Raw genomic sequence first — 24307 nt, forward strand, 5'->3', positions numbered from 1 at the left:
TCATCCTTCAGCCATTGAAAGGTCGGTGAACTTTCAGGCCTAACAACAGCTCCCTGCCTTGGGTTAGGCTCTGTGCTAAGTGCTTTGGCAGCTTGATTTCATTTAAATCTGATAATCATGGGCCTCAAGTACTATGATGATGTCTATTTCACAGGTGAGGAAGAGGAACTTCAGAGGTTGGTGTGCCCAAGGTCATGCAGCTACAAAGTGGTTAGAGCAAGATTTTAAAAAATGTTTTTATTGATTTTAGAGAGAGAAAGGGAGAGGGAGAAACATCAATGTGAAACATGTGTAGGCTGCCTCCTGCAAGCCCCCTAGTGGGGATCACACTTGAAACCTGGGCATGTGCCCTGACTGGGAATCAAACCAGCATCCTTTTGATGCACATGACTACGCTCTAACCAACTGAGCCATACCTGCCGGGCAAAAGATTAATTTCTAATTCAGGACTACGATTAGAATGATCTGAGCCTGACTTGGGCCCCTCCTGGCTATGAAATGTCCGTGCTTTTTTGATGCATCAGTTGACCTGGATAACTCTTCCACCCAATCTAGTCTGGCCTCCAGGACTCTGGCCCAGGGCCACCCTGGTGGCTGCGACTCCTGCTGGGTCAGCTCCAGACAAGTGAGTCTAACCTTGTCTGCACAGCTGGTGCAAGGGGCTCGGGTTTTCCCTGAGTTTGGCAGCTTGTAACCTGACCTAGTGTTGATCTCTAAAGCCAGTGGCTGCAAAGTCACATGACTTTCTCACCCCTAGTGACTGTTTTGCTGTTTCCTGCTTCAGCAAGTCTGAGTTGGGTTGTTCAGATGGGCAATAAAAATGATTTAAGAGAAGTTCCTAAGGAGAGCCATGTGGAGGAAAAACCAATGTCCAGAGTAAATTTCCCCAGGCAGTGGGCAAAGGGCAGAGCTCAATAGTCATTTTCTTGTCTGAGTGGGTTTTAATTGTCAAATTATATTTGGAGTTATTCCTTTGTTTTTTCCACAATGCAGTGAAAGGTAGAGTGTATTTGGAAAGGTTAAGCCTGACATCATACTTGACCCTAAAGGATTAGCAAAGACTAACGCAGGCACTAATTTAGGAGTCTGATGTTGACTGAGTACTTTTCCTAAATTATGCCCATTATAGAGAGAAACAGGGTTCTGGAGACAGAGTAACCAGAATTAAATCCTGGATGTCATTTCTTAGCTGTATGACCTAGGGGAGTGAGTTGGTCTCTCTGAACCTCCACAGCTATAAAAGGTGAGTAATAGCACTTCAATTGTTGGGAAGCAACAGGGGCAGCAATGAGCACAAAGCAAGCGCTCAAGTGGTAGTAGTAACAATTGTCAAATGCCTACCATGAACCAACACTGTGCAGTTGTGAAATAAAAGCTCAACACTATTCATATAGAGGAGGCATTATTACAGACAGCATTTATTATATCAAACCTCCCTAAGTTGCAAGCTATTAAACAGCCAAGTCAGCAATCACCTAAGTCTTTCTTAGGACTGGAGCCTCAGCCAGCACCACTGCAGTCCTCTGGGCAGCAGGCCCTGGGGTGAGAAACTAGGCCATATGAACATCCTCCTGATCTGAGGCCAGATGGGGCCAAGCCTAGAAGGCTGGGTCTTTGCCAGCAGTTGAGCAGCATGACCCAGACAGTCCGAGAGCTGCTTTCTCTGTTCAGCACAAGCTCGATAGGCTGGCACTGGGCCTCTCCAAACCAGGGGTGCTTCCATGCCTGCTGACCAGGTTCTGGCCTCTCATCTTTCCATGGCTCTAACAACCAGTCACTGGGACCCAAATGCCAGCTGAGCCCTGAGAGAGGACAAGAGAACCAATCCCTACCCAGGCATGACCCCTTTGCCTTCTAAATGAGGCATCAATCCCTGAGGATTGTAACTAGTAACAGAGCATATGTGAAAGGCCAAGTGGTATGGAAATTAATGAAGACTGATGGAATTTAAGAAAGAGGCAAGACCACTTTGGGCTGAGGCACCCTATCTGTAACTGTCAAAAGAAACCAGCTAAGTTATAAACTCAAATCAACAAGATTTGGGAATGCCATGAAATTGAGGGATATAGGCTTGTGTTACAAAATAGGGGATGATGGAGACAACCTTTGACTTAGGGACTGCAGACCCTTGCAACACAATTGGCCAATAGGAATGGTTGCTTTTTCTAAGCTCAAATTGTATCATTTAAGAGAGAACTTGAAGCCTATGTAACTACTGCCAAACATTACAAAGGACTTGGAGGTGGGGAAGTGGTTGAGGAATATGAAGTGACTGACTGTGATCCAGCTGAGCTTCCATCTATTTAAAACATTTTCAGGAAGCATTCCTGCTGGTCCTATAGTAAACTAACTGTGGCTTTCCTCACAATTGCGGAGACTGAGTCATGACTTACTGGGTGGGCTTGCCATTTTGTGTTAGTTTAGAACCAAACATTTGGTTCACTTAGTGAAATTTGTATCTTTATAGTTTCCATTTTATATTATCCTCATTCCTCTTTCTCAGGTAACTTTTAACATACATAATCCTTTGTTTTTGTTTTGGTGAGAACATTTCATTATTAATCAATATACATAAAACAACTTACTGGAGTTGCCACTTCATCTGTCTTCATTGCAAGTCATTTCATCTCGTTTCCTGACCTTACAAGAGATGATTTCTAGTTCACATTCTTTTTGGAGAATAGTTTTTAAAAAGAGCCATTACTGCTTCAAATTGATTTAAAACAAAACAAACATAAAAAAGCCTATTGCCATCATCACCGTATTATCATTTTTCCTTAACAAAGTCAGGGGTTTATTTTCCTGTGATGTTACAGTTGGGAAAAGCTCCTGGATTTCTAACATTGCCTCTAAAAGAGAAACCACAAGAATAATCACAGTTGCAGTCTCTAATAGGAAAAATAACGCTGGAGTTCATTTAAATGGAATTTTTTTTTTCTTTCCCAATCCTAGCCTCATTCAGCCCTTTTTCCCCCTCCTGATTCTTCAACGGTTAAAATAAACCTCTATAAGTACCAAGTCACAACCACACAAATCTATAAAGGCAAGCTTTACAAAGCAAAAGGCAGGCTGAGATTGCCCATTAATCTTCATTCCTCCCAAACATCTTAGTAGAAACATAAGCCAAGGTTACGATGACCCTTTCTCCTGATTGCACTTTGTTTGCTACCAAAAGCTCTTACTTCTGAGGGGGAAAGGATGTAAAAAATAATCAGTCTACTTCAATTAACTGTATGATTTTGAAAATGACGTAAGAGTAAACCCATATACAACTCTGTAATAAATATTAAGATCTATAAATTCTGTAGTTAAAACACTGTCTGTCGTAGGCCAGAATCTGATCAGAATTACTTGGATAAAATGTTCATCACCCACACACTTTCATTCTGATTAATCTGGAGGTTAGATCCACTCTCAATGGTTTCTGGATTGTGAGATAATGTTTTACTTTGTAGTTTCTTATCCCAAAGCTGGCTGGCCGACAGCCAGGTCCTCTGTATCCACAAGCCCATGCCTCAATCCAGAAGCATGCTCCATCCAGCCTTTTTTGGTCTTGCTGCCCCGAAGGCAGTGAAAACCAGTTGAATCCAACTTAAGTCTTAATCACAAGCAGGCAGGGAATTTCAGGGATCAAAAATTTAAGATTTGCCAACCCAAGATCAAGATATAGGACTTTAAGTTATTTGAAGTCACTTTAGATTATTTGAAATTGTGAAAAGATAGCTTGGCTGAACATGAGAGGCATTTCCCTATGTTTACACACAGCCCTATTTGGTACTAAACTAGGATATCAAATCTAAACAAATAATCTCTTGCCAGTTCTCCAAATGAAGTGCTTGTGGCAAAGACTAGAAGAGAGAAAGAAGCAGTATCATTTTAAAATCATGTAGTCAGATTCTGACCCATGTTAAGACTCCAACTACATCTTCCCTACTTCCCTTGCTTTGGTCACTCATACATTAAAGTATTACCATCCTGTTATCACCTTCTTCCCAAAGGATGGAAGATATAAGCATGTTTGTACTTGACTCATATTCTTCAATCTCCCTTTCATCTTGGCACTATGGTTTTCATGAGAAAAGGAAGCAAACAATTCTGGCCTTTCCAGAGAATCATTCATTCAAAAAAGCTATTCTTAAAGCATTACTGCAACAATTCTCCCAGAAGAAACAATGTGCAAGTTAAATTCATGAAGCATTAACTCTAGCCCTATACTTGTGCTATTTCTTCACTACCTTACTTACTTCATTTGCTTGTGGTGCTCCATCAATCTTAAAATGGAGACAGACAAAAAGTACTAAACCTTCCAACATATTTAAAAAAAATTTGCAGAAGATAGTGATTTTTTGTCTTTAATTAAAAAACTCAACAAAAATATATAATCAGAATTTTACATGATACATACATTCTTAATATCTGCAGGTAAGATAAGTAACAGAGGGCAAAAGCAGGTATGCTGTATTGCTTCTCTTTGGTAAGTCACCAATATTATCCCCTGCAGAAACATAGGATACATGTAAAAACAAACAAAACAACAAAAAGCACAAAACCATGGTCTTAAAATAACTGAACCTTACTACAAACAGCAAAATATTTATCAATAATACAGTAGATGGATTTTTAAATTGACTAAAATTTGTAATACTTTATATACAAAGATTAAAGTAACAAGCTGCTTTCCAAAATTAAGGTCTGCAGCAGCAGTTTGAGGGGGGGGAAATGACACTCTTTTTCTAGTTAAAGCCTGGCTGTTTTTAATTGAATAATGTCACATTCAAACTCTCTCAGATGCCATTGTTAAGGAAAACAAAATCCTTTTCCTATACAAAAACTTTGTTTTACTTGCAAATCAGTTGTCTGCCCCCTACCACCTAATGCATTTTATATGAGGCAATTCAACTTAAGTCAATATTTACCATCTAAAATCAGTGTTCCAAAATAAAAAAAAGTTTCTTACACTTTACAGCAAAGATACATGTTGTGGCTCTACTGAAACAATATATAAATGTTGGAACTAAAGATTAGAAAAGCAGAAAGGTCCATTCAACACATAGCAGCTTATATCTAAATATGTACATGTATGTATGTTTTCACAGTTAAATTTTAGAAAAAAATTATATTTTATATGTTCAGAAATATTTCTACTGTGGTCTATAAATAATATTTTAAAAACTCAACAAATCAAAATGCAGTACAAGAATGTATCAAATTAAATAAATCTAAACCTTGAAAAACAGATACTTGAAGTCAGTAAAGCTTGAGGTTTATGTAAAGTGTGTTCCATCAGTCCCTCCTACTCTTATTACAGAGTCCTCTATATACGATAGGAGAGAAACTCCAACACTTTGGAAGGAATCGGCAGTTTCTGGACTTCTTGGGTAGGCATCACTCTCCGGATTGACATGCGACATAAATGTTGAAGGCTAGGGATTTGCCTTGGAGTGGCCCAAAAATACACACTTCCATCATGTGTCCTAAACAGAAACAAAACAAAAAATCACAAGCTCGGTCATCCAAATACATGTATTTCAACATCCTACAGTTCAAACAATTATCGTCCAAGGCTGTGTATGAGAGTCACAAATTGCACGTTAAAACCTAATTAAGGCCCAGCCAGCATGGCTTAGTGTTTGAGCATTGACCTATGAACCAGGAAGTCATGGTTTGATTTCCGGTCCGGGTATATGCCTGGTTGCAGGCTCAATCCCCAGTGTGGAGCATGCAGGAACCAGAGGATCAATGATTCTCTCTCATCATTAATGTTTCTATCTCTCTCTCTCCCTCTTCCTTCCTCTCTGAAATCAATATGTAAAAAGAAAAAATTATTAAGGAAACCTAACCAATGATCATCATCTCTTCTATGACAAAGCTAATATTATAAAGAGCCCTCACTAAAGAGTTACTGACAATAATACTGGCTGTTTTGATTAAAAACCACCTGAAATTGTCTTGTTAAAAACAAAGTAGAAAAATGGATTTACCCAGCAGCTAAAACACTGCCATCAGTAGAAAAGGCACAGCAAAGACCATTGCTCAAAGGTGCAACTTGTACTGGATAATCCTCATCAATTCTCCAGAACCTCACCATTCTGAAAAGGAAAAACATTGTCCAGTAAATATCTAGTAGGAAATTTAATGTAAAAACAACTTTTAAAATTGACAAAGAAATACCACTATGTTCTGAGTCACAAAACAGTACATTCACACACAAATCACTGCAATAAGCAATTACTGTAACTTGCTTTATAAAGAGTGTTATAGTCTTGCCCTGGCCGGGTGGCTCACTTGGTTGGAGCATCGTCCTGGGCACCAAAAAGTTGCAGGTTCAATTCTCGGTCAGGAACATACCTAGGTTGCAGGTTTGGATCCCTGGTTGGGGTGTGTACAGGAGACAACCCATCGATGTTTCTCTCTCACATCTATCTTTCTCTTCCCACCCCTCCTAAAATCAATAAACACATTCTCAGGTGAGGATTAAAAAAAAAAAAAAGTAGCCCTAGCTGGTTTGGCTTAGTGGATGGAGTGTTGGCCTATGGACTGAAGGGTCCCAAGTTCGACTCCGGTCAAGGGCTATGCCTGGGTTGTGACGGCTCAATCCCCAGTGGGGAATGTGCAGGAGGCAGCCAATCAATGATTCTCTCTCATCATTGATGTTTCTATCTCCCTCTCCCTTCCTCTCTGAAATCAATAAAAATATATTAAAAAAAAAAAAAAAAAAAGCAGTCTATACCAGTGATGGCAAACCTATGACACGCAAACTCATTTTTTGTGGCTGATTTTTCTTTGTTAAGTGGCATTTAAATATGTAAAATAAATATAAAAAATATAAGTCTTTGTTTTACTATGGTTGCAAATATCAAAAAATGTCTATATGTGACACGGCACCATAGTTAAGTTAGGGTTTTTCAAAATGCTGACACGCCGAGCTCAAAAGGTTCGCCATCACTGGTCTATACCAATTGGTAATTTGGATCAACTCACACTTAAGAAACTATAATGCATGTCTGTCTTCCCTTCTCAGTTTAGATCCATAATGCTTACAGCCCAACCTTTCCCCTTTTTCTTACATTTAAAACCCACTATATGATGTTTTACTATATTTCCAAGACATGTATAACGCCTTTTTACCTAGGTAGTGCGTCTAGGAACAGTAGAAAACTGACATTCAGAATTTATCCAAGCAAACAGGAAAACAATGATTACTGGAGGATAAAAAAGAACTCTCCCTGTACATTTGCTAACATTCTGGAAAGATGATAATGTGTTGCTTTCAGAATTAATGGGACCAAATTTCTTAATGATACATCCACGCACACTGTATGATAAAAGCATGAGAAAATGGAATGGTTACATCTAGTTTCTGCTTCTTACCAATAAGCAACACCTCATTCATCTTGTAGTCTCAATTGCAGTGGATATAAATTACTCTTTTTACCAGTTATCACTTTGACAATGTCCTTTTACTTCAACCTTTGTAAGATAGCACTGCTGGGCTAAAAGCTCATTAAAAATCCACCCAGTTTGCCCGAACTAGTTAACAAACAAGGAACACGGGGGGGGGGGGGGAATGGGAGACATCTATAATATCGTCAGTAATCTATAATAATAAAAGTGTAATATGCTAATTAGACTGGACATCCTTCCGGAAGAAGCCCGGCTGCGAGGGAAGCCTGGGTCCCGGGTGCCAGAGGGAAGCCAGTGCCAGCAGCTGGGGGAAGGAAGGCCTACTCTTGCACGAATTTCGTGCATTAGGCCTCTAGTAAAAAATATATAAATAAATAACAACAACAACAAAAAGGAACAGAGGGAAAGGTATGCATTATCTTTAGTTTACATGGATACTATTCAGGTCAACATTCTTTAAGACACATCAACATCTCCCAGGATCTTGTCTAAAGAAAGAGACACTAGCCCTAGCTGGTTCGATCCCCAGTGGGGGGCGTGCAGGAGGCAGCCGATCAATGATTCTCTCTCAACATTGATGTTTCTCTTTATCCCTCTCCCTTCCTCTCTAAAATCAATAAAAATATATTTTAAAAAAGAGAGACACTAAAACCCAAACTGTAAAAAGGCTTTTTTTTCTTTAGCCTTAAGAATGTTGTAAGTAGACAGATAAAAGGAAATCTTTAAAAGGCAATAATAAGTAGGTCAAGCTGTAATTCACACACTTACTTATCATCAGCAAGGCTTGCAATATGCAGTCCATCATGACTAAAAGATACAGATCGTACCCATCGGTCATTTGCTCCTCCAGCAAAAATTGGAGTAGGTGGGGGAAACAGGTGCCTGAGGTCAAAATACATGTTTTCAGTGGAAATGTATCACTTCAAGAAACAAAACTACCCAGGTACAAAGTACATCTGTCTTTGAGTAATGTTTAAAGTGACCTTAACATAACTAAGAAGACTTAAGAGCTGATATATCCAAATTAAAGGGACCTGAAAAGAATTACTAATCTCCTTTTAAGAATGTGGTTTAAGGCACTAAGATTAAGTTCAACTCTAGTTTTAACTTTTTTTCCCAACATGAAACTGTAAATATAATTACCACTGTCATGTCCTGTTAAGTAACAAGATCTATATCAAGAGAGCCAAGTTTAATTTTTAGAATTTATATTTAAAGCTTTGTAATATTCAAGGGCTTAAAAAATAACAAAATTTTAAATTCCAATAGACTGCAATTTTAGGTTTCACATGTTAATTCTAATCATTCATAATTTTTTAAAAGTTATACTGATAGCCAGAGATGAATTACAGACTAAAGTAATTCATGCTGTACCTACCCAAATTCCATCAGAATGTCTCCAGTATGTGGATCCCAGACATATACTCGAGTATCATAAGATGCAGTAGCCAGTAATGCTCCATCAGGAGAAAAGTCACAAGCTACAACATCATGGTGATGTCCTTCTAGTTTCCGTATCATTGTATATTTATCCATATCCCAAAGGAAAACCTGCAATAAAAAGGCAAATGTTATAGCTTCACTCAGACACACAGAGGACAAAATGGGACATCTTAAACTAAAACTGCTAAATTTAATCCAGATTATATTAAATTAAAGATTATAAATTATTGATAATTAAAATAATATGCTCAGTGTCATAGTCAGATTAAAATCAGTCTTTAAGTTAATTAAAGTAGACATGCAAATTCTATTTCAAATGTTTCTGTTAAATGTTAATTAAAAAATAAGCCTAAACATAAAAAAAGCAATGTAATTTAACCAGTTATACTGAAATCCATTTATTCCAAAAACTAATTAATTAAAATATACAGAAATAAATAGGGTTAAGTATTACAAACCCCCTTCTTTTTCTTCCAGAAACTACCAAATTTTTAAAAAATATACAGACAGAAAATGTAAGGTTAACAAATTGTTACTCCATTGGCATCTCCTTTGAGATAATCACTTGTTTACAAAAGGCTTGGGTCACCAACGTGAGCCTAGGAAGAGAAACAGATACTGCAAGCAAGGAGAATTTTCACAGCCAAATGAAATTTCTTTGGCAAACAACAAGGATGTTAAACCACATTACAAAATGAAAATGCTAATTTATGAAAACAATACAATAACAACATTTTTGTGAATCAAGATTTGCTAATCTGATTTTCCCAAATTGACCACACAATCATTATTAGTCATTTCAAATATAAAACATTTAAATTACTTTAGTACAAGTTCACATACAGTTTTAGATTCTAAAATCAGTAATTAGACTGTGCAGAATAACTATAAATAGGATTCGAATGTTTACTGCAGTCTGTTATACTAAAAGTGAGATTGGAAATTTAACAATTCTAGTAAGACAACTTCTCTTCCTCTTGGGATAAAACAATCCTTTTGGCTACATTTTTTTCTGCACAGACACAATATATTACTTCCAAAGGGGAAAAAAAAACACACAAATTTTTAATTGGATCAGACTTAAGGTATCGCTAGCATCTTAAAGAATTCCAAAAAATAGTACAGAGAAACCATCTGAAAGCCAATTCATTACATTACATTACATGGTTTCACATGTCAGACTCCCAATTCCATCACATCAATTTACTTGGAGGAGTCAGTGGGTTTCACTGGGGGAAATTATTTTAAAAAAGAAAAAAAGAAAGAAAGAAAAGCAGAAAGTGGACATCGACCAGCACCTGTGTACGTACAGTACACCTTGCAGCCGAATGCAAGGTTACTTCATCCTATGGTAAAGGTCGCCCCCAGCCCGGCAGCCAGAGATGCCACTCTTTCTGCCCAGCTAACACCATTGTGCGCCTGTGTGCGAGTGGTGCCAGCATAACCTCAATCACACCAATATTGCTGCCACCACCTGTGACAGGGAAAGCAAGAAGCATATGGAAAACACACAGCCTAAAATAGCAATGTCAACATCTAGCTTTGTGGTTCTTATGATTTTTAAAGAACTAAACTAAGTATTTTTTCTAAATTTCCAACATTTGCAACTATCATTTTAACATAGTTCTTGGACAGATAAAATGCATTTTAACCAGCCTCCCACCCCCCCATTATCACATGTATTTGGACTTCAACCATTTTCAATAAATATCTGAAGCTAAAAAGATCTCTAACTATACTGAGCTGGTAGACAACTAGAGAATTCATCAGTAAGCGTAACCCTCTTAAGAGTTACTTTATTATACCAAATTTCTTCTGTAATTCACTCTAGGACATACATGAGTGCTATTTTCATTTTTATTAGACTTTTAAGTTACTTTTTCTCAGTTAAATGTCCAGGTCCAGCTGGGACTCAAACTTTTTAAACAGCAAACTGGACAAAAAAAATAGAACAACAAAGAAGAAAATTATTAGCAAGGGAATGTCTTAACATTTGGACTATATCTCCTACATAGCACATATACACTTTCCTAGATCTTAGAAAAAAATTTGACAAACCCCTCTTTTATGAATAGTATCTCTAACTAAAAGTAATATAATTTCTTACTTCACAATCAATAATTATATTTAATTTCCCTCATGCAAATACTGCATCACAAAATAAAACATTTAAGATATTCATGACACCGAGCACAGACTTGATGTTACTTAGATTTAAAAATGATTATGCACACATTATTATAATCTAATTCGCAACAAATGTATAAGAACTTTGACACATACGGCTTTACTGGCTCCCACTGAGCACAGCATGGAAGAGTCAGGAGAGAATGCACAGCTGTACACCCAGTTCTGATGGGCTCTCAAGACTTTCATCATGTTTCCTGAACAAAAAGAAATACCCGTGTTAACCCTAGAATCCACTTCAAATGAGTATCATTCGAAAATGGCAGAATCATAGAATCACAAACTTCTACAGTGACAGTTAGCAATACACATCAGTTACTCATTTTTGTAACTAAAGTTTTACTGGAATACAATCATGCCAGTTTGTTTATGTTGTACTCCAATGGCAGAATTGAGTAACTATGGCCGAGTTAGCATGGTCCACAAGCCTAACATTTGCTATTTGGCTCTTTAAGAAAAAAATCTGCTCACCCTTCATTTATAGAAAAGACTTCTTTTGGTCTAATCCCTTTATTCTACAAATGAAAAAACTGAAACACAGCAAGGTTAAGCTTTAATAAACATCTTCAAAATGTCTCTTCACCCTTCTTTCTTTTTGATAATCTACATTCTACTCCAAATTCCCTGTACATTATACCCTAAACACACAATTATGGCCAAGTATATTTTAACTCTTAATTTTACAAATATTTACTGAATACCTACTACATGCCAGGAAGTGAAGATACAGCTGTGAATAAAAATCCCTACTCTCTTGGTGCTTACATTTTACTAAGTCTACATTCTTAAAACATATGCACACAACTGAAAATATGTTGAGAAAGCAAGCATTGTGTGATATGTAAAAGAATATAAAAATTTAATTACCAAACTGTTTTAAGTATTGGGATTCCTTAACCCTTCGACACCTGAGAAATCAGAGGATTGATAAAATGCAGAGGAAGCACCTCACAGTTTGGGAATAACGTATGATTTTATTAGGCAATGGTTGCTACCCATCAGCTGGAACAAGTCTCCAAATCTGAGAGTTTTGCTTCCCACTACATTAAGCTATCTAAGCAAGCCTGTCAACTTTCAGCTTGTGGCTGTTAGAGAATTAGCAGATCTTATTTAAATACAAGGTTTTAGTTAAAACTATAAACTCATTAAAGGCTAAGAAGAGGGAAGATATACTCTCTATGGTCCTCTCAAACAAGGTAGATTCTCCAAAACTTTAAGCATCACAAGTATCAAGGTTTCAAAAAAAAAAATGAGTACTTGCACTAACATACTATTTATTATATTAAAGGGCAATTTTATTTTTATAAAATAATTTATTACTTAATCTATCCAACATATAGTAAGTATATTACTAGCATTTACATGTTATAAATTCTGATGTACAAACCATATTTCAATCTAAATTTTATTAGATCACTAAGTTACATCTGTTTGTTATCCTATAAGGTCTACTTAAATTTTCACTAAGCAAATGAAGGAAGTTAATAACTCTCCCTAAGATAAGGAAATAAACCAACACAACCAGTTCATATAAAACCCTAAAACTGACCTAGATGTTATCCTCAAATAGTTGATACAGATCTGTGTGGTTAGTTTGTGAATAATGCTGGCTCCTATTCTGGGTCACATTTATGATTTTATTAATACAGGGAAAAGGGCCAAAGAACTAAGTATAGAAAAGGAAACTGATCATATGGCATTTATAAGTCAAATGCCTCTGATAAACCCAATATCTTTCAGTAGTAATATCAAGAAACTAATTCTTTTTCATAGCCTGGAAAAAAAGACATACCATCATCTTTCAGGTCCCACACTCTCAGAGTTTTGTCTCTTGAAGCTGACACTAGGATCAAGCTCCCATCTGGAGCAAAAGTTAAATCTCTGACCACTTCAGTATGATCTACCAAGTTAAGGAGGAGTTTTCCTAAATGCAATGAAAAGGGAAAATAAGCCAATGTTAATAACGTTTATCAGTTTCTACTTTATACTGTTCCTCACCGTTTAAAAAATACTTGGGCACATCTTTAGCTTACCAAGTGTAAAATGACTTACTTATTAGTGTTTTTACTATTACCTTCAAAGATTCACTATATACATTGTGTGTTTAAGATTTTTAAAATTGATTTTTAGAGAGGAAAGGTGAGGGGAAGAGAGACAGAAACATCGATTGGCTGCCTCCTACAAGCCCCTTACTGGGGATCAAGCCTATAACCCGGGCCAGGAATCGAATTGGCAACCTTTCAGTATATGCCCAACCATCTGAGCCATCTGAGCCACAAAGCCTGTATTTATTAAAGAAAATTAAAAGGGAATTCGAATTCCTCAAGCATACACAAGCTCTTGGAACAAGTTAATTTAGTACATACACACACACACACACACACATACTTCCATTATCATTTTTAAATCTTTGTATACTGTGGTTTTAAAATATAAATTTCCCTTTTCTTTTCCTTAGCCTTAGATTACTAGTGGATTATCAAACTTCCCAAAAGATGCACGTTATCCCACAACCACTTAAATTTTCAAACATAATTCCACGGGGGGGGGGGGGGGGGGGGCGGAAAGTACTTTGTTCATCTTATATTTTAAGAGTTTTGTTTTCTATGAAAATCTATGTGCTTAGTTTTTTTCAAGAATCCAATACATTTAATGACACCCCTACTCCATGTTTGTATCACTTGCTGTGTTCTAATGTACATATTATTCTAATACTCATTTTTAAAATCTTTCCAAAGAGTTAAATGATTGTTAAAAACCAGATTTGCCTTGAAACGTGTAAGCTATCAACCACTGAAAATAGAAATCACCTTGCTCTTTGATAATAATAATTAAACACTCCTAGATATGCCCTTCTTGCTGTAATATTCAAGATTGATCAAGCAGTGTGAACTCTATTATCCTAAATTAAAACCACAGCTGAAGATGTCATTAGGCCAACTAAAAAGACACATTGTACCAATTCTTGCTTTTCACTAAGTTAAAATCCTCAAATCATATATTCTACTGCCTACTAGCAACGCCCTCCATCATAAACTAATCAAGCTTGCCTTTAAAACTCTGAATCCATACCTGTATATACATCCCATATTTTGATACGCCCATTGCTTAATCCTGTGGCAAGGAGTAGCTGATCTTGTCCAAATTTGAATCGATGCCATTCTATATTTACACAGCGACTCTGTTTTTCTGGAACTGAAGATCCAAAAGCAAGACTCCAGACTATATCACCACAGTCTATAATATGTTCACGAGGCTTATTTTTCTGAGCACCATCACTATTTTGTCTTGACAATCTCAAACTGTTTGAATTAGTGATATTCTTTGTGCCATGCAAGAGACTGGGGAAGAGGTGGGGGAAAAAGTCAGATTAAAATTTAGTTATTATTTATTCTGGACTCCTGTGGATATGAAATGATTTTTGTTAACCTCAATATTATTATCGTGATACTAAATAACAATAGAATCCCATAAATGGGAAGGGAAAAAAAAAGTTGTTATTAGCTATGAGGGTATGACCAAATAAATCCTCAGTAGCGGAAAAAGAGGAAGTTCAACAATAAAGTAATTTTATTAGTTTCAAATTTTTCTTCGAAATCACTGTATCAGTTAGGACTCCTTTAATTAACCTAAAGCAAGTGTAAATAAGCAAATAAACAAAATAAAAACACCGAGAAGTTAAGGTATTGTGAAGCTGACACCAGAAAATTTCCCTAATAACACCCTGGTAATAATCAGTAGTTTCCCATACTTTCTAGACCTAAAGCAGTGATGGCGAACCTTTTGAGCTCGGCGTGTCAGCATTTTGAAAAACCCTAACTTAACTCTGGTGCCGTGTCACATATAGAAATTTTTTGATACTTGCAACCATAGTAAAACAAAGATTTATATTTTTGATAGTTATTTTATATATTTAAATGCCATTTAACAAAGAAAAATAAACCAAAAAAAACCGAGTTCGCGTGTCACCTCTGACACACGTGTCATAGGTTCGCCATCACTGACCTAAAGTAATATGAAATAAGGACGTTAATAAGTATAACCATGAAAGTAGACTACACACAAAAAGTAGGAAAAGATTAAATTTAATATATGATACATTTAAAAAAACTTTCAACAATTATCCAAACTCAATTAAACCCAGAGGATAAGTACATAAATAGTAATTATATGATCTATGCCACCTCTGTTATCTAATGAAATATTGTGAAATTAAAAAGTATCAGATAATAAAGGTCATCTGACCTGGCACAACACAATATATACACTACACAATTAATCTGCCTTTTAATACACAGAAACATTTATTAAAAACACAAAAGTACCTGAAAAAGTGTTCTATAATATACTAGAGGCCCAGTGCATCAATTCATGCATGGGTGGGGTCCAGCTGGCCCTACCCCTGATCAGGGTGGGGGTGGGGCTGGTCGGTAGGAGGGGCCAAGGGCAGTTGGCCAGCTGGCCCCACCCCCTGGTCAAGGGGACAATTTGCATATTAGCCTTTTATTATATAGGGTAAGGCCAGATAATTCTTCCCACAAATTTTCCAATACATTCAGCTTATGATAAAATATTTTTATAACAATCTACAAAGGTAAAACTTAAATATCAGTATCGTTGTTGTTTTTTTTTACTCCATGTACTGAAAACAGGAAATTCTACAAGCAGATACAAAGTACAAAAAATAAAAGTGTCTTACAAGTTCGTAAGGCACTGGGACCATGGAACAAGCTTTACTGTACAATATCCTTGAGACCAAGCGAAGTATGAACCATCTGGAGCAAAAGCAACAGTCCAATTTTCACGACCACATTTCTTGTCAAAAGGAGCTGCTAGAGCCAAAAGTTCACCTATAGTCCGTGATCTCACTAAAAGAGAAAAAGAAAAATACAGGATATTATATATAACCAGCAATGAATTTGAGACTGCCTCCATATTACTTTGGGACACACTTAACTCCATTGAGGATTTTTCTCCTTTCCTATGAGAACAAGATATGAGTTTTGCTTTCCACCCTTTCAGGGGACATATCTGGTATAAAGACCCCTTAATAATTACATCTTCAAGTTTTGTTGAAGTTAGCTTCCTAAAATTTTCCAAAGCAAGAACTTTAGAAAGTTTCAATTAAAAGAAACCCAAAAAACTGATCAAGTAACAATACTGTAAAGGTCAATCAGGGCTATCAATTTCTGAAGTCCTGGCTTTTGCACTGCCTTATGTTGTCATCAATTTGCTAACATTTAAAATGCAAGAAACTGCCCAGTCAATGTGGCTAAATGATTAAGTGTTTACTCATGAACCAAGTCAGAGCACATGACCAGGTTGTGGGCTCGATCACTGATAGTGGGCATGCAGAAGACAGCTGATCAATGATTCTCTTTCATCATCAATGTTTCTATCTCTCCCTTCCTCTCTCTGATATTAATAAAAACATATTAAAAAGATAAAATGCAAGAAACTAAAGTTACTTTGTAAGAAAACTATCTTCTAAAAAGTCTGTAGCTTTCAAAAACCATAATCCATTATAAAATACAATACTACATCATTACTGAAAGAAAAGCACTATAAAATGGTCTATTCAAACATGAAAATGCTTATCTTTTTTAGGCCATGGTCACAAAAAAAGCACAAAACCCTCAAAACTAGAAGGGACTTAAAGACTATTTAGTCCAACCTCTCAACCAGTGTTTTAAATGCCTAACATTCAACAGTGGTCCTCAGCATCTTCCTAATAAACTACAAATTGACCCCAAAATGAAATAATTATTTTGCTTTTTGAAGGACAAAAAACAGACAATCCCATACATTTTTTGTTTAATTAGGAGTCTTAAATTTAGCATTCATAATAAAACTGGCCTATTAACAGAGTGCAGAGAATTTTTATTGTGTTTAACATGCATGATCAACAAGCTCCTTCTGTACGTGTGCATATAGACTCAGCTGGAATTTCCTCGATTTTGGGAAAGGATTTTCTTTATCTTGGGTTGGTCTTATTTTCAAATTTTGCTACTCTTCCTTCTCAGTTATAAATTTTTGTCAAGTTTAGTTTCCCTATTATCTATTTTGTGGTCAGTTGCCTGGTAATCTCTACAGTTTATTTCCAACAACTAAATTTCAATATATTCTATGTATTGCAATTCAAGTAAGAACCACTTATACTCCTATTGCAAGGGCAGATATATAAACCTCAAAATGTTCAGTGACACTTCCAGTCTCAATGTGTGCTCCATCAACAGCTAGTGTAGCACCTGTCATGACAGAGGCTCAGTAAATATCTATTGAATGAATATGAAAGTACATGTATAAGCTCTCATTCTTAAGTGATTTAAATATTTCATTGCCCAATTCTTTGATATATTAATGAATAAGCTATGGTTTAAAAAGTAAAGGAACAAAACAGACCTATTTTTCTATGATACTCATAAATATGAGTATCTAATAAGGCTAATTCTAATTTGGTGTAGCTCAGATTATCAGAAATGTTCCTTTTGATGACTCAAAATCTTCCTCCTTGCCACTCCACCCACTCAGTCCTGATTCTGACCTAAGAGAATAGCCTAATCCTGCTCACATGACATTCATACGCTGAAGACAGCTATGACATCATCAACTAAATATTTTCACCAGGCTAAAATTTCTAGTCCTTTTGATCATTCCTTAGATTAGGTAGTTTCAAGTCTATTCCCCATCTTCACCTTCATCATACTTTTCTGGATAAACTCCAGTTAGTAACAGCCCTCCTAAAAGTGGCACCCAGAACTAAACACAGTACTTAAGATGTGGCTTCATATAAGCAGCAGAACACCCCACCACCTACTGCCAACTCACTTGTAATCATCAATACAATATAAAGTGACATTAGCTTCATTAGTAATAATGTGACTTTCTTAATACAAAATTTCCAAACGAGTGACTCTCAAATGCCTGCAGAATAACTTTTTAAATATACAAAGGCTTTTTGAAAGGGCTTGCCTCTCCATGTTTCCTTACATTCCTCCAAGTCCATAATCTTTTTTTGGTCTGTATTTTAAGATCACTCTATTTTCTTTCAGCATCCAAAATATCTTTAATTACAAGGCAGAGGTTTTTTTTCTTCTTTTACCTTGGCCACAATCACGAACTTCCTTTTATATAAAGGGTGGTAATAAATCAACAACTTAAAAACTGGTTCAAATAAAACAAAGACCACGAAATAATAAGCCAATTTATTCTTGAATATAAATTCAAGAAATATAAAAAGCACACCTACCAAATAAATACTGTTACAAGTATTGTATTAATAATTACCTTGTGTTTCTTTGTTAATAGGTGGAGCAAATGATCTTCCAGTTAATCAAATGGATTTAAGCACTCATTTAAATACTGGTACAATATTTTAAACTAGCACAACGTTTATAATGAAGTGCTTTGAGAAAAGTTTTGTAAGATAAACCTTTATTACATTACCTGCAACTGTTTAATATTGGTATCCTAAGAAATGTATGATTTAGACCTTATATAAGGGGAAAGCTGCCTGCCATGGGAGCTCGGCCATAAATACAACTCTCCATTATTAATATCTGTACAGTAGTACACATCATCTGAGTCACTGTTGAACCAAATTTAGCTCCTTCTTCACATTCCTCCCTGCAATTTCATAACCAGAAAGGATCTTTGATAGTGCCTTGTGAAAGAAGGCAGAATTCCCTGACAGATTTAATTATTCATGGAATCTTGTCTCCCTTCCTTCAGTAGTAGAGAACCAAAATAGGTATAATTAATACCCAAGAAAGAAGGGGGAAAGTAAGTCCTTACAGATAGCTACAAAGCTACACAGAGATACTAGTGTTTAACCCTGTATCCAAATGATACTTCAAAAAAAGCCCTGGCTGGTTTCCCATCCGCCAGTGGTTGCGGGTTTGATTCCTGTCAAGGGCACATACCTCCCTTGCACCCAGGCCCTTGTCAGGGCTGATTCAGGAGGCAACTAATCCAGGGAGGTAACTTAATTGATATCCATGTTTCACTTTTTCTCTCTCAAATATCCTCCATGAGGATTAAATAAAATTTGTTCAGTTAGAAAAGACCAAAGCATTTTTATGCTGGCACTTAGTAACCTTATATCCAGGAAATAACACTGAGACCTAAATATGAAAAAAAAAAAATTTTTATTGAAAAGGCTACTTAGATGATTCTACCTTATGCAGGTCCACTCTATCCCTTACAAGAGAGGACTGAAAAGTTTTCAAAATGGTTCATCAAGGTGAAGCAAAAACACAAATTAAAGAAAGGCAGATCACTCATCTGTGATATTATGTAATGGGGGGAGGGAGGGAACCACTGGACTAAAAGTAAGAACTTTTTAAAAAATGCATACTTTTATTGATTTCAGAATAACTTCTTTTGCGTTCTATGTTCCACAACAGAGCATATTAGTCTTAAAGCACAGTGAAAATAAAAATGGAATACGAATTGTTTTCTCTGCAAATTTAAAAGTTATTAAAATCAGAATTATAAAGCTCCCTTCCTAAACTGCCATTCAATACCTTACCCTTAAAACTAAAGCCATTTCGTTTTAAGCTGTCTCTAAATATAAAAAATTTGCCCATAGACAGGATAGAGGGCGATTTGGGTGGTTCAGCTTCTCCCTTTCTCTACAAATACCTCCTCCATGTATTTAGTCAAGGCACCCATTCAGTTGAAGAACAAGGAAATGCAAAGGCTCTTACTCAGTTGCCACCCTCACATTAACAGAGTAAGTTCAGAGATGGGTTTTTTTGTTGTTGGGGGGGGGGGGGGGGAGAGGGGAGGTTGCTACATCTATTTTAATTTTTAAAATAAAAATGACCTATATGTATGGTATACAACATGTGCAATTTTTACTAAGTCTAGCAATGCACTGTACCTCAACCACCCCCCCTCCCCCCGAAAAAAAAAACATGAGATGCTTTTAAACTGAGCCCCTGAGGTCTTGACGCACAACCCGCGACACCCACTGCCCCGGCTTCGGGGCGGCGGAGCTGGCCGTGCCCCAGTTTGCGCACAGCCTTTCCCGACGGCCCTTCGGTACCGCGGCTTCCCTGCGGCCACTCCACCCCGCGCGGGCCCCTCCCTGCTCCTGGGCGCCCGAAAGATAACTCGGAGTCGTCCTCCCCCGAACCACTCCCTTCCTTAACGCCAGGCCATTTTTGAAGCACTGCCTTTGCCTGGCTGATGGCGGCGCTTCGGTCGCGTTCCTCCTTAAAAGAGCGGTGGGCACACGAGGACCCCCGCCGTTCACTCATTACGGCTCAGAGCACGCGAGTTCACTTTCGCATCATAAAAACCTGAGAGTCCCCCAGTCTTGACCAGCACTCCGCCCCTGCCCACTCGACGCCCCAGCGGCTGAGCCAAGCAAGAAGGATCCCAGATCACGGCCCCGCTCGGACCTCGGAGGAGGACACCGGGGTCCCCAAGTGTGTCGGACCCGGGCCGCGGTCATCACCGGGGCCCTTTGCTGCTCGGCGCCCACGTTCCCCTGGACCCTGAGAGCCGCGCGCCGCCGCCTCCGGGGCCAGGCGCAGGGGAGGCGCCGCATCAATGAGGATCGCCTCTGTCCCTCGCAACACCCACCCGCGCGCCGGGCCGCTTCCTTCCAGTTCGCTCCGGGGCTCGGCCGGCTCACCCCACCCCCCTCAGCCGCGGAGGGCTCCCCTCGCCCCTCCTCCGCCGGGTCCCTGCCTCTCCCGAGCCCCCGCGCGCTCGCCAGCACCCCTCGCCCACCGTCCCGTTCCTCACCGATCTCTTTCTCGTTAACCCTCGGAGGAAAGCTGGCCATCTATGGGGCACCGTCTGATTCCGGGGGGTGCGATGCGGGCGCAACGACAGAGAAGGGAGCGGCGAGCGCTGAGGGGCGTGACGCGGGATGGGTCCCTCCCGGTCCCGGGGACGGAGGGAGGGGCGGGGGCGGTCGCGGCGGCCTCTGCCGACTGCCCCGGGGAAGCTCCGGAAGGCCTCGGACCGAACTACGGGGTCAAACTCAGACAATAGACCCTGGTCGCTGCCTGACGTCTACAGACCCAGACACTCCCTTCCACGCTGTCGACTGAAAACGAGACACTGGAGACAAAATGGCGGGCGGCGGGAATGATATCGGGACGGTGAGGGGCGGGGTCTCGTGACGTCACAGGCAGAGTCCCCGCCTCCCGACGCTCGGGACGTGACGGCCTCTGTTCGGCGCCCCGCCCCCCCGCGCGCGCCTATGCTGGTGGGAGCGGGTCCGCGGTAGAAGGAAGCGCGGGAAGGCGGAAGCTGGGGCCGGAACTCTTGAGTCGGCGCTGACTAGGCGTTTGAGTGGGTCCGGTTTTCCCCGCCAGGACCCCGAGCACGGTATTTATAAGTTGCACTGCCTTTGCAACGGCAAGTCGAGAATTGCACAATACATATTAGCCCACAGCTTCAAGAGTGCATGGGATTTAAACTAGCTGAACTGAAAGGAACAAAAAAGACATTTCAGGTTTTAACTCGATTTGGCCACGTCCCCAGCCCCCAGTGTGCTGGGGAACTGGAGGTTGCACTGAAGAAGGAAAAAAAAAAAAAGAATGAGCATCGTTCTGACGAGAGCCGGCGGGTTCTAGGAAGAATCGGGGTGAAGGTTCGGGAAAAACCGGGAGGCCCGGGCGTGACGGCATCCCGCCCCACCACCGGGCCGCCCCGGGCCGCCTTTGTCCGGGCGGCGCCCTGCAGCGGGCCCTGCCCCCGGGCTGCAGCGAGGCTGCCGGTCCGCGGTGCGCTGGCCTTCGGCCGAGGCTGACCCCACAGGTCAGCTCCGAAGCGGCCCCTCCTGCGCCCGAGGTCGAGGCCACCGGGAGTTCGCCACCCACCCTGCAGGGCTGAGAACTGTGTCCGTGTCTGCCGGATGCCACGTTGGTTCCCATTTACAGAGGACATATTTGCATTTTAATGAGCCCTTCCGAGGACTCCAAACCCTGTTCCAAAAGGAAACCCACAGAAGCCTGGGAATTTCAAAAGTGCAGCAGGTACGGATGGGAAAAGAGTTGCATAGCCACACTCTGGAGAGATTTCAGGTGACACGTACGGTGTCTACTTTTTCATTGCAACAATGATCATTCTTCCAAGAGTGAAATGTTTAATCGCAGATATAAAAAAATTACCCTCCTTTTTTTATTAAATCGCTTTGTTACATCCAGTTAACGTATTTATTAATTACTTACTGCCAGGCAGTGGGGCTAGTTGTTAAATATTGAGAGAACAAAAGAAAAATTTAAATAGTCTTGTAGTTCATGAACCAGCATTTCTAATTCTTTCAGCCAACTGCTATGACCTCCGGTTACGTGTACTATACCATACAAATTCATGGGGAAAATACCAGTTCTTGAATGTCTGTGAATTATTTTGGTGGCTTTCATACAATTATTTCATTCCACGGTAGTTTGTTTATTTCTGCTAACCAGCAGACCTCCTGACCATTTTCTCAACTGGCAAAGCATGATAGTGGAATGAAAAATAATTTTATGATTCGTGTACTCATTAGTGATAACATTGAATATTTATTGCGACCACGCTACATGCTAGGCACTATGCCGTAGACATGCTTTTGTGGATTAACCCATTTGATACCCACAATGGTATGAGTAGTGTATTAATCATTCACATTTTACAGACACTTAGGAACTTGACAGCAGTGACGGAGTTATTAAGTGGCAAAGTGCTAGATTTGCACCAAGAATTGTCTGACTGCCCTGCCCTAGCTACTCCCATGCTACCTTATCTATCATAAATGAAACCTAGCTGGAAAAGCAAACATAGGCCTTGCATTTTATATCTATTTTTTAATTTTAATGTTAACTCTGAATAGCCATCATATTCCTTGTAAATCACATAAAGTTAAAGTGCTCCAGAGTTTTATCCTTGGCCCAAAGTTGTTGTTTTTTGTTTGTTTTGTTTTGTTTTTTAAATATATTTTATTGATTTTTTTTTACAGAGAGAAAGAGAGAGGCATAGAGAGTTAGAAACATCGATGAGAAACATCAATCAGCTGCCTCCTGCACACCCCCTACTGGGGATGTGCCCGCAACCAAGGTACATGCCCTTGACCGGAACCGAACCTGGGACTCTTCAGTCCGCAGGCCGACCCTCTATCCACTGAGCCAAACCGGTTAGGGCTGCCCACAGTTTTTTTCCTGCTTCCTTGGCAACCTCTCTTCTGGGTTTAACTACCAGCTCTGTGTGAAGACTCTCAAGTCCAGACCTGACTTCTTTCTTGAGTTTTAAAAATTTGCATATTTAAATAATTAACAATCAAGTTCAACATGTCAAGACTGAGCGCACCATCTTCTCTCTCAAAGCTGCTCCAATCTTCCATATTCCCTACCTCAGTGATCATGTTCACCCAGGCAGACCCCTGAGCCAGAGGCTGAAGTATTCTTAAGACCCAGCTCCCTTTCTCTCAACCCCAGGTGGAATCAATCAGTCCACAAGCTCTGACAGTATTTTCTCTTAAACTGCTCTGAAATCTGTCCTCTCTTTTCCAACTCAGCTGCCACTGTCCGAGATCTTATTATGACATCTCTCTTAACAATCCTTTATAACCGCATGCCTTGAGAAAAAAAAACCACGTTGGCGTGTTTTCTTCTGGTCTTTTAAGAATGTACTAGCTGTGCGTCTTTGAGCAAATTATTTAGCTCCCTGTGCTTGTCTTCTCATCTATAAAATGAGGATCGTAATAATACCTACTTCATAGTTTTAAAGATTGAGTTAATATAAAAAAAAAAGCATTTAGAACAGGGTCTGATACCATGTCAGATACTAAATGGCAGATATGTGTTAGATATTATTCTTATACATAGTAATCCCAGCTAACTGCAAAATTGAAAGATCATATTCTCATAAAAAATAAGGGATGGGCCAAGAGCCATAAAAAATAGCATTAAATATATGTATAATCAAAATAATAAAGGAAAGTATTCAATTTCAAAACACTAAAACTGTCATCAGTGGGGAGCTCTCCTCATCCCCACAGGTTGCCTGTGGGTTTCTTGTGATATCTTGAGAAAAGGAATTTTCTGAGACTGGCACGGGAGAATGAGCTACTGGAGAAAGCTTTATTTCTGTGGAATTCTATCCCTGAGTTTCCAAGGTCCCCTCTCCCTTCATCCCACCGAGGAAAAGGTCCAGCTGTGCCTTTAGTCGGGCTAGGATTAAAGCTGTTGCCCAGAGTGTCCCTTCCCTGTCTGCACAGTCTAACCCAGCATCAGGCTAGCTGAGCTTGTGTTCCCCATTGCAGTTCGTCAGT

General features: G+C 39.1%; 2 protein-coding genes across 2 annotated transcripts in view; one reads left to right on the forward strand and one right to left on the reverse strand.

The window, feature by feature from the left end:
• Window positions 1–4336: 4336 nt before the first annotated feature.
• Window positions 4337–21101, reverse strand: WSB1 (WD repeat and SOCS box containing 1). The gene is made up of 9 exons (XM_070395490.1): window positions 20791–21101; window positions 15734–15902; window positions 14107–14375; window positions 12827–12958; window positions 11131–11231; window positions 8783–8955; window positions 8173–8286; window positions 5982–6089; window positions 4337–5474 (listed from the first exon to the last, which is right to left on the reverse strand). The coding sequence occupies exons 1-9, from the start codon at window positions 20828–20830 to the stop codon at window positions 5315–5317; spliced, it is 1266 nt and encodes a 421-aa protein (XP_070251591.1). The 5' UTR covers window positions 20831–21101; the 3' UTR covers window positions 4337–5314.
• A 195-nt stretch (window positions 21102–21296) lies between these two features.
• NF1 (neurofibromin 1) overlaps window positions 21297–24307 on the forward strand; it is a 330198-nt gene continuing 327187 nt past the window's right edge. The window contains exon 1 of the mRNA XM_070395208.1: window positions 21297–22031. The gene's annotated coding sequence lies outside the window, so the exon portion shown is untranslated. The remainder of the gene's footprint in view (window positions 22032–24307) is intronic.

This window comes from Myotis yumanensis, unplaced genomic scaffold, assembly GCF_028538775.1.
Source record: "Myotis yumanensis isolate MYYU_CA2020_CCGP unplaced genomic scaffold, mMyoYum1.0.hap1 SCAF_16, whole genome shotgun sequence".
In the NCBI taxonomy this organism is placed as follows: Eukaryota; Metazoa; Chordata; class Mammalia; order Chiroptera; family Vespertilionidae; genus Myotis; species Myotis yumanensis.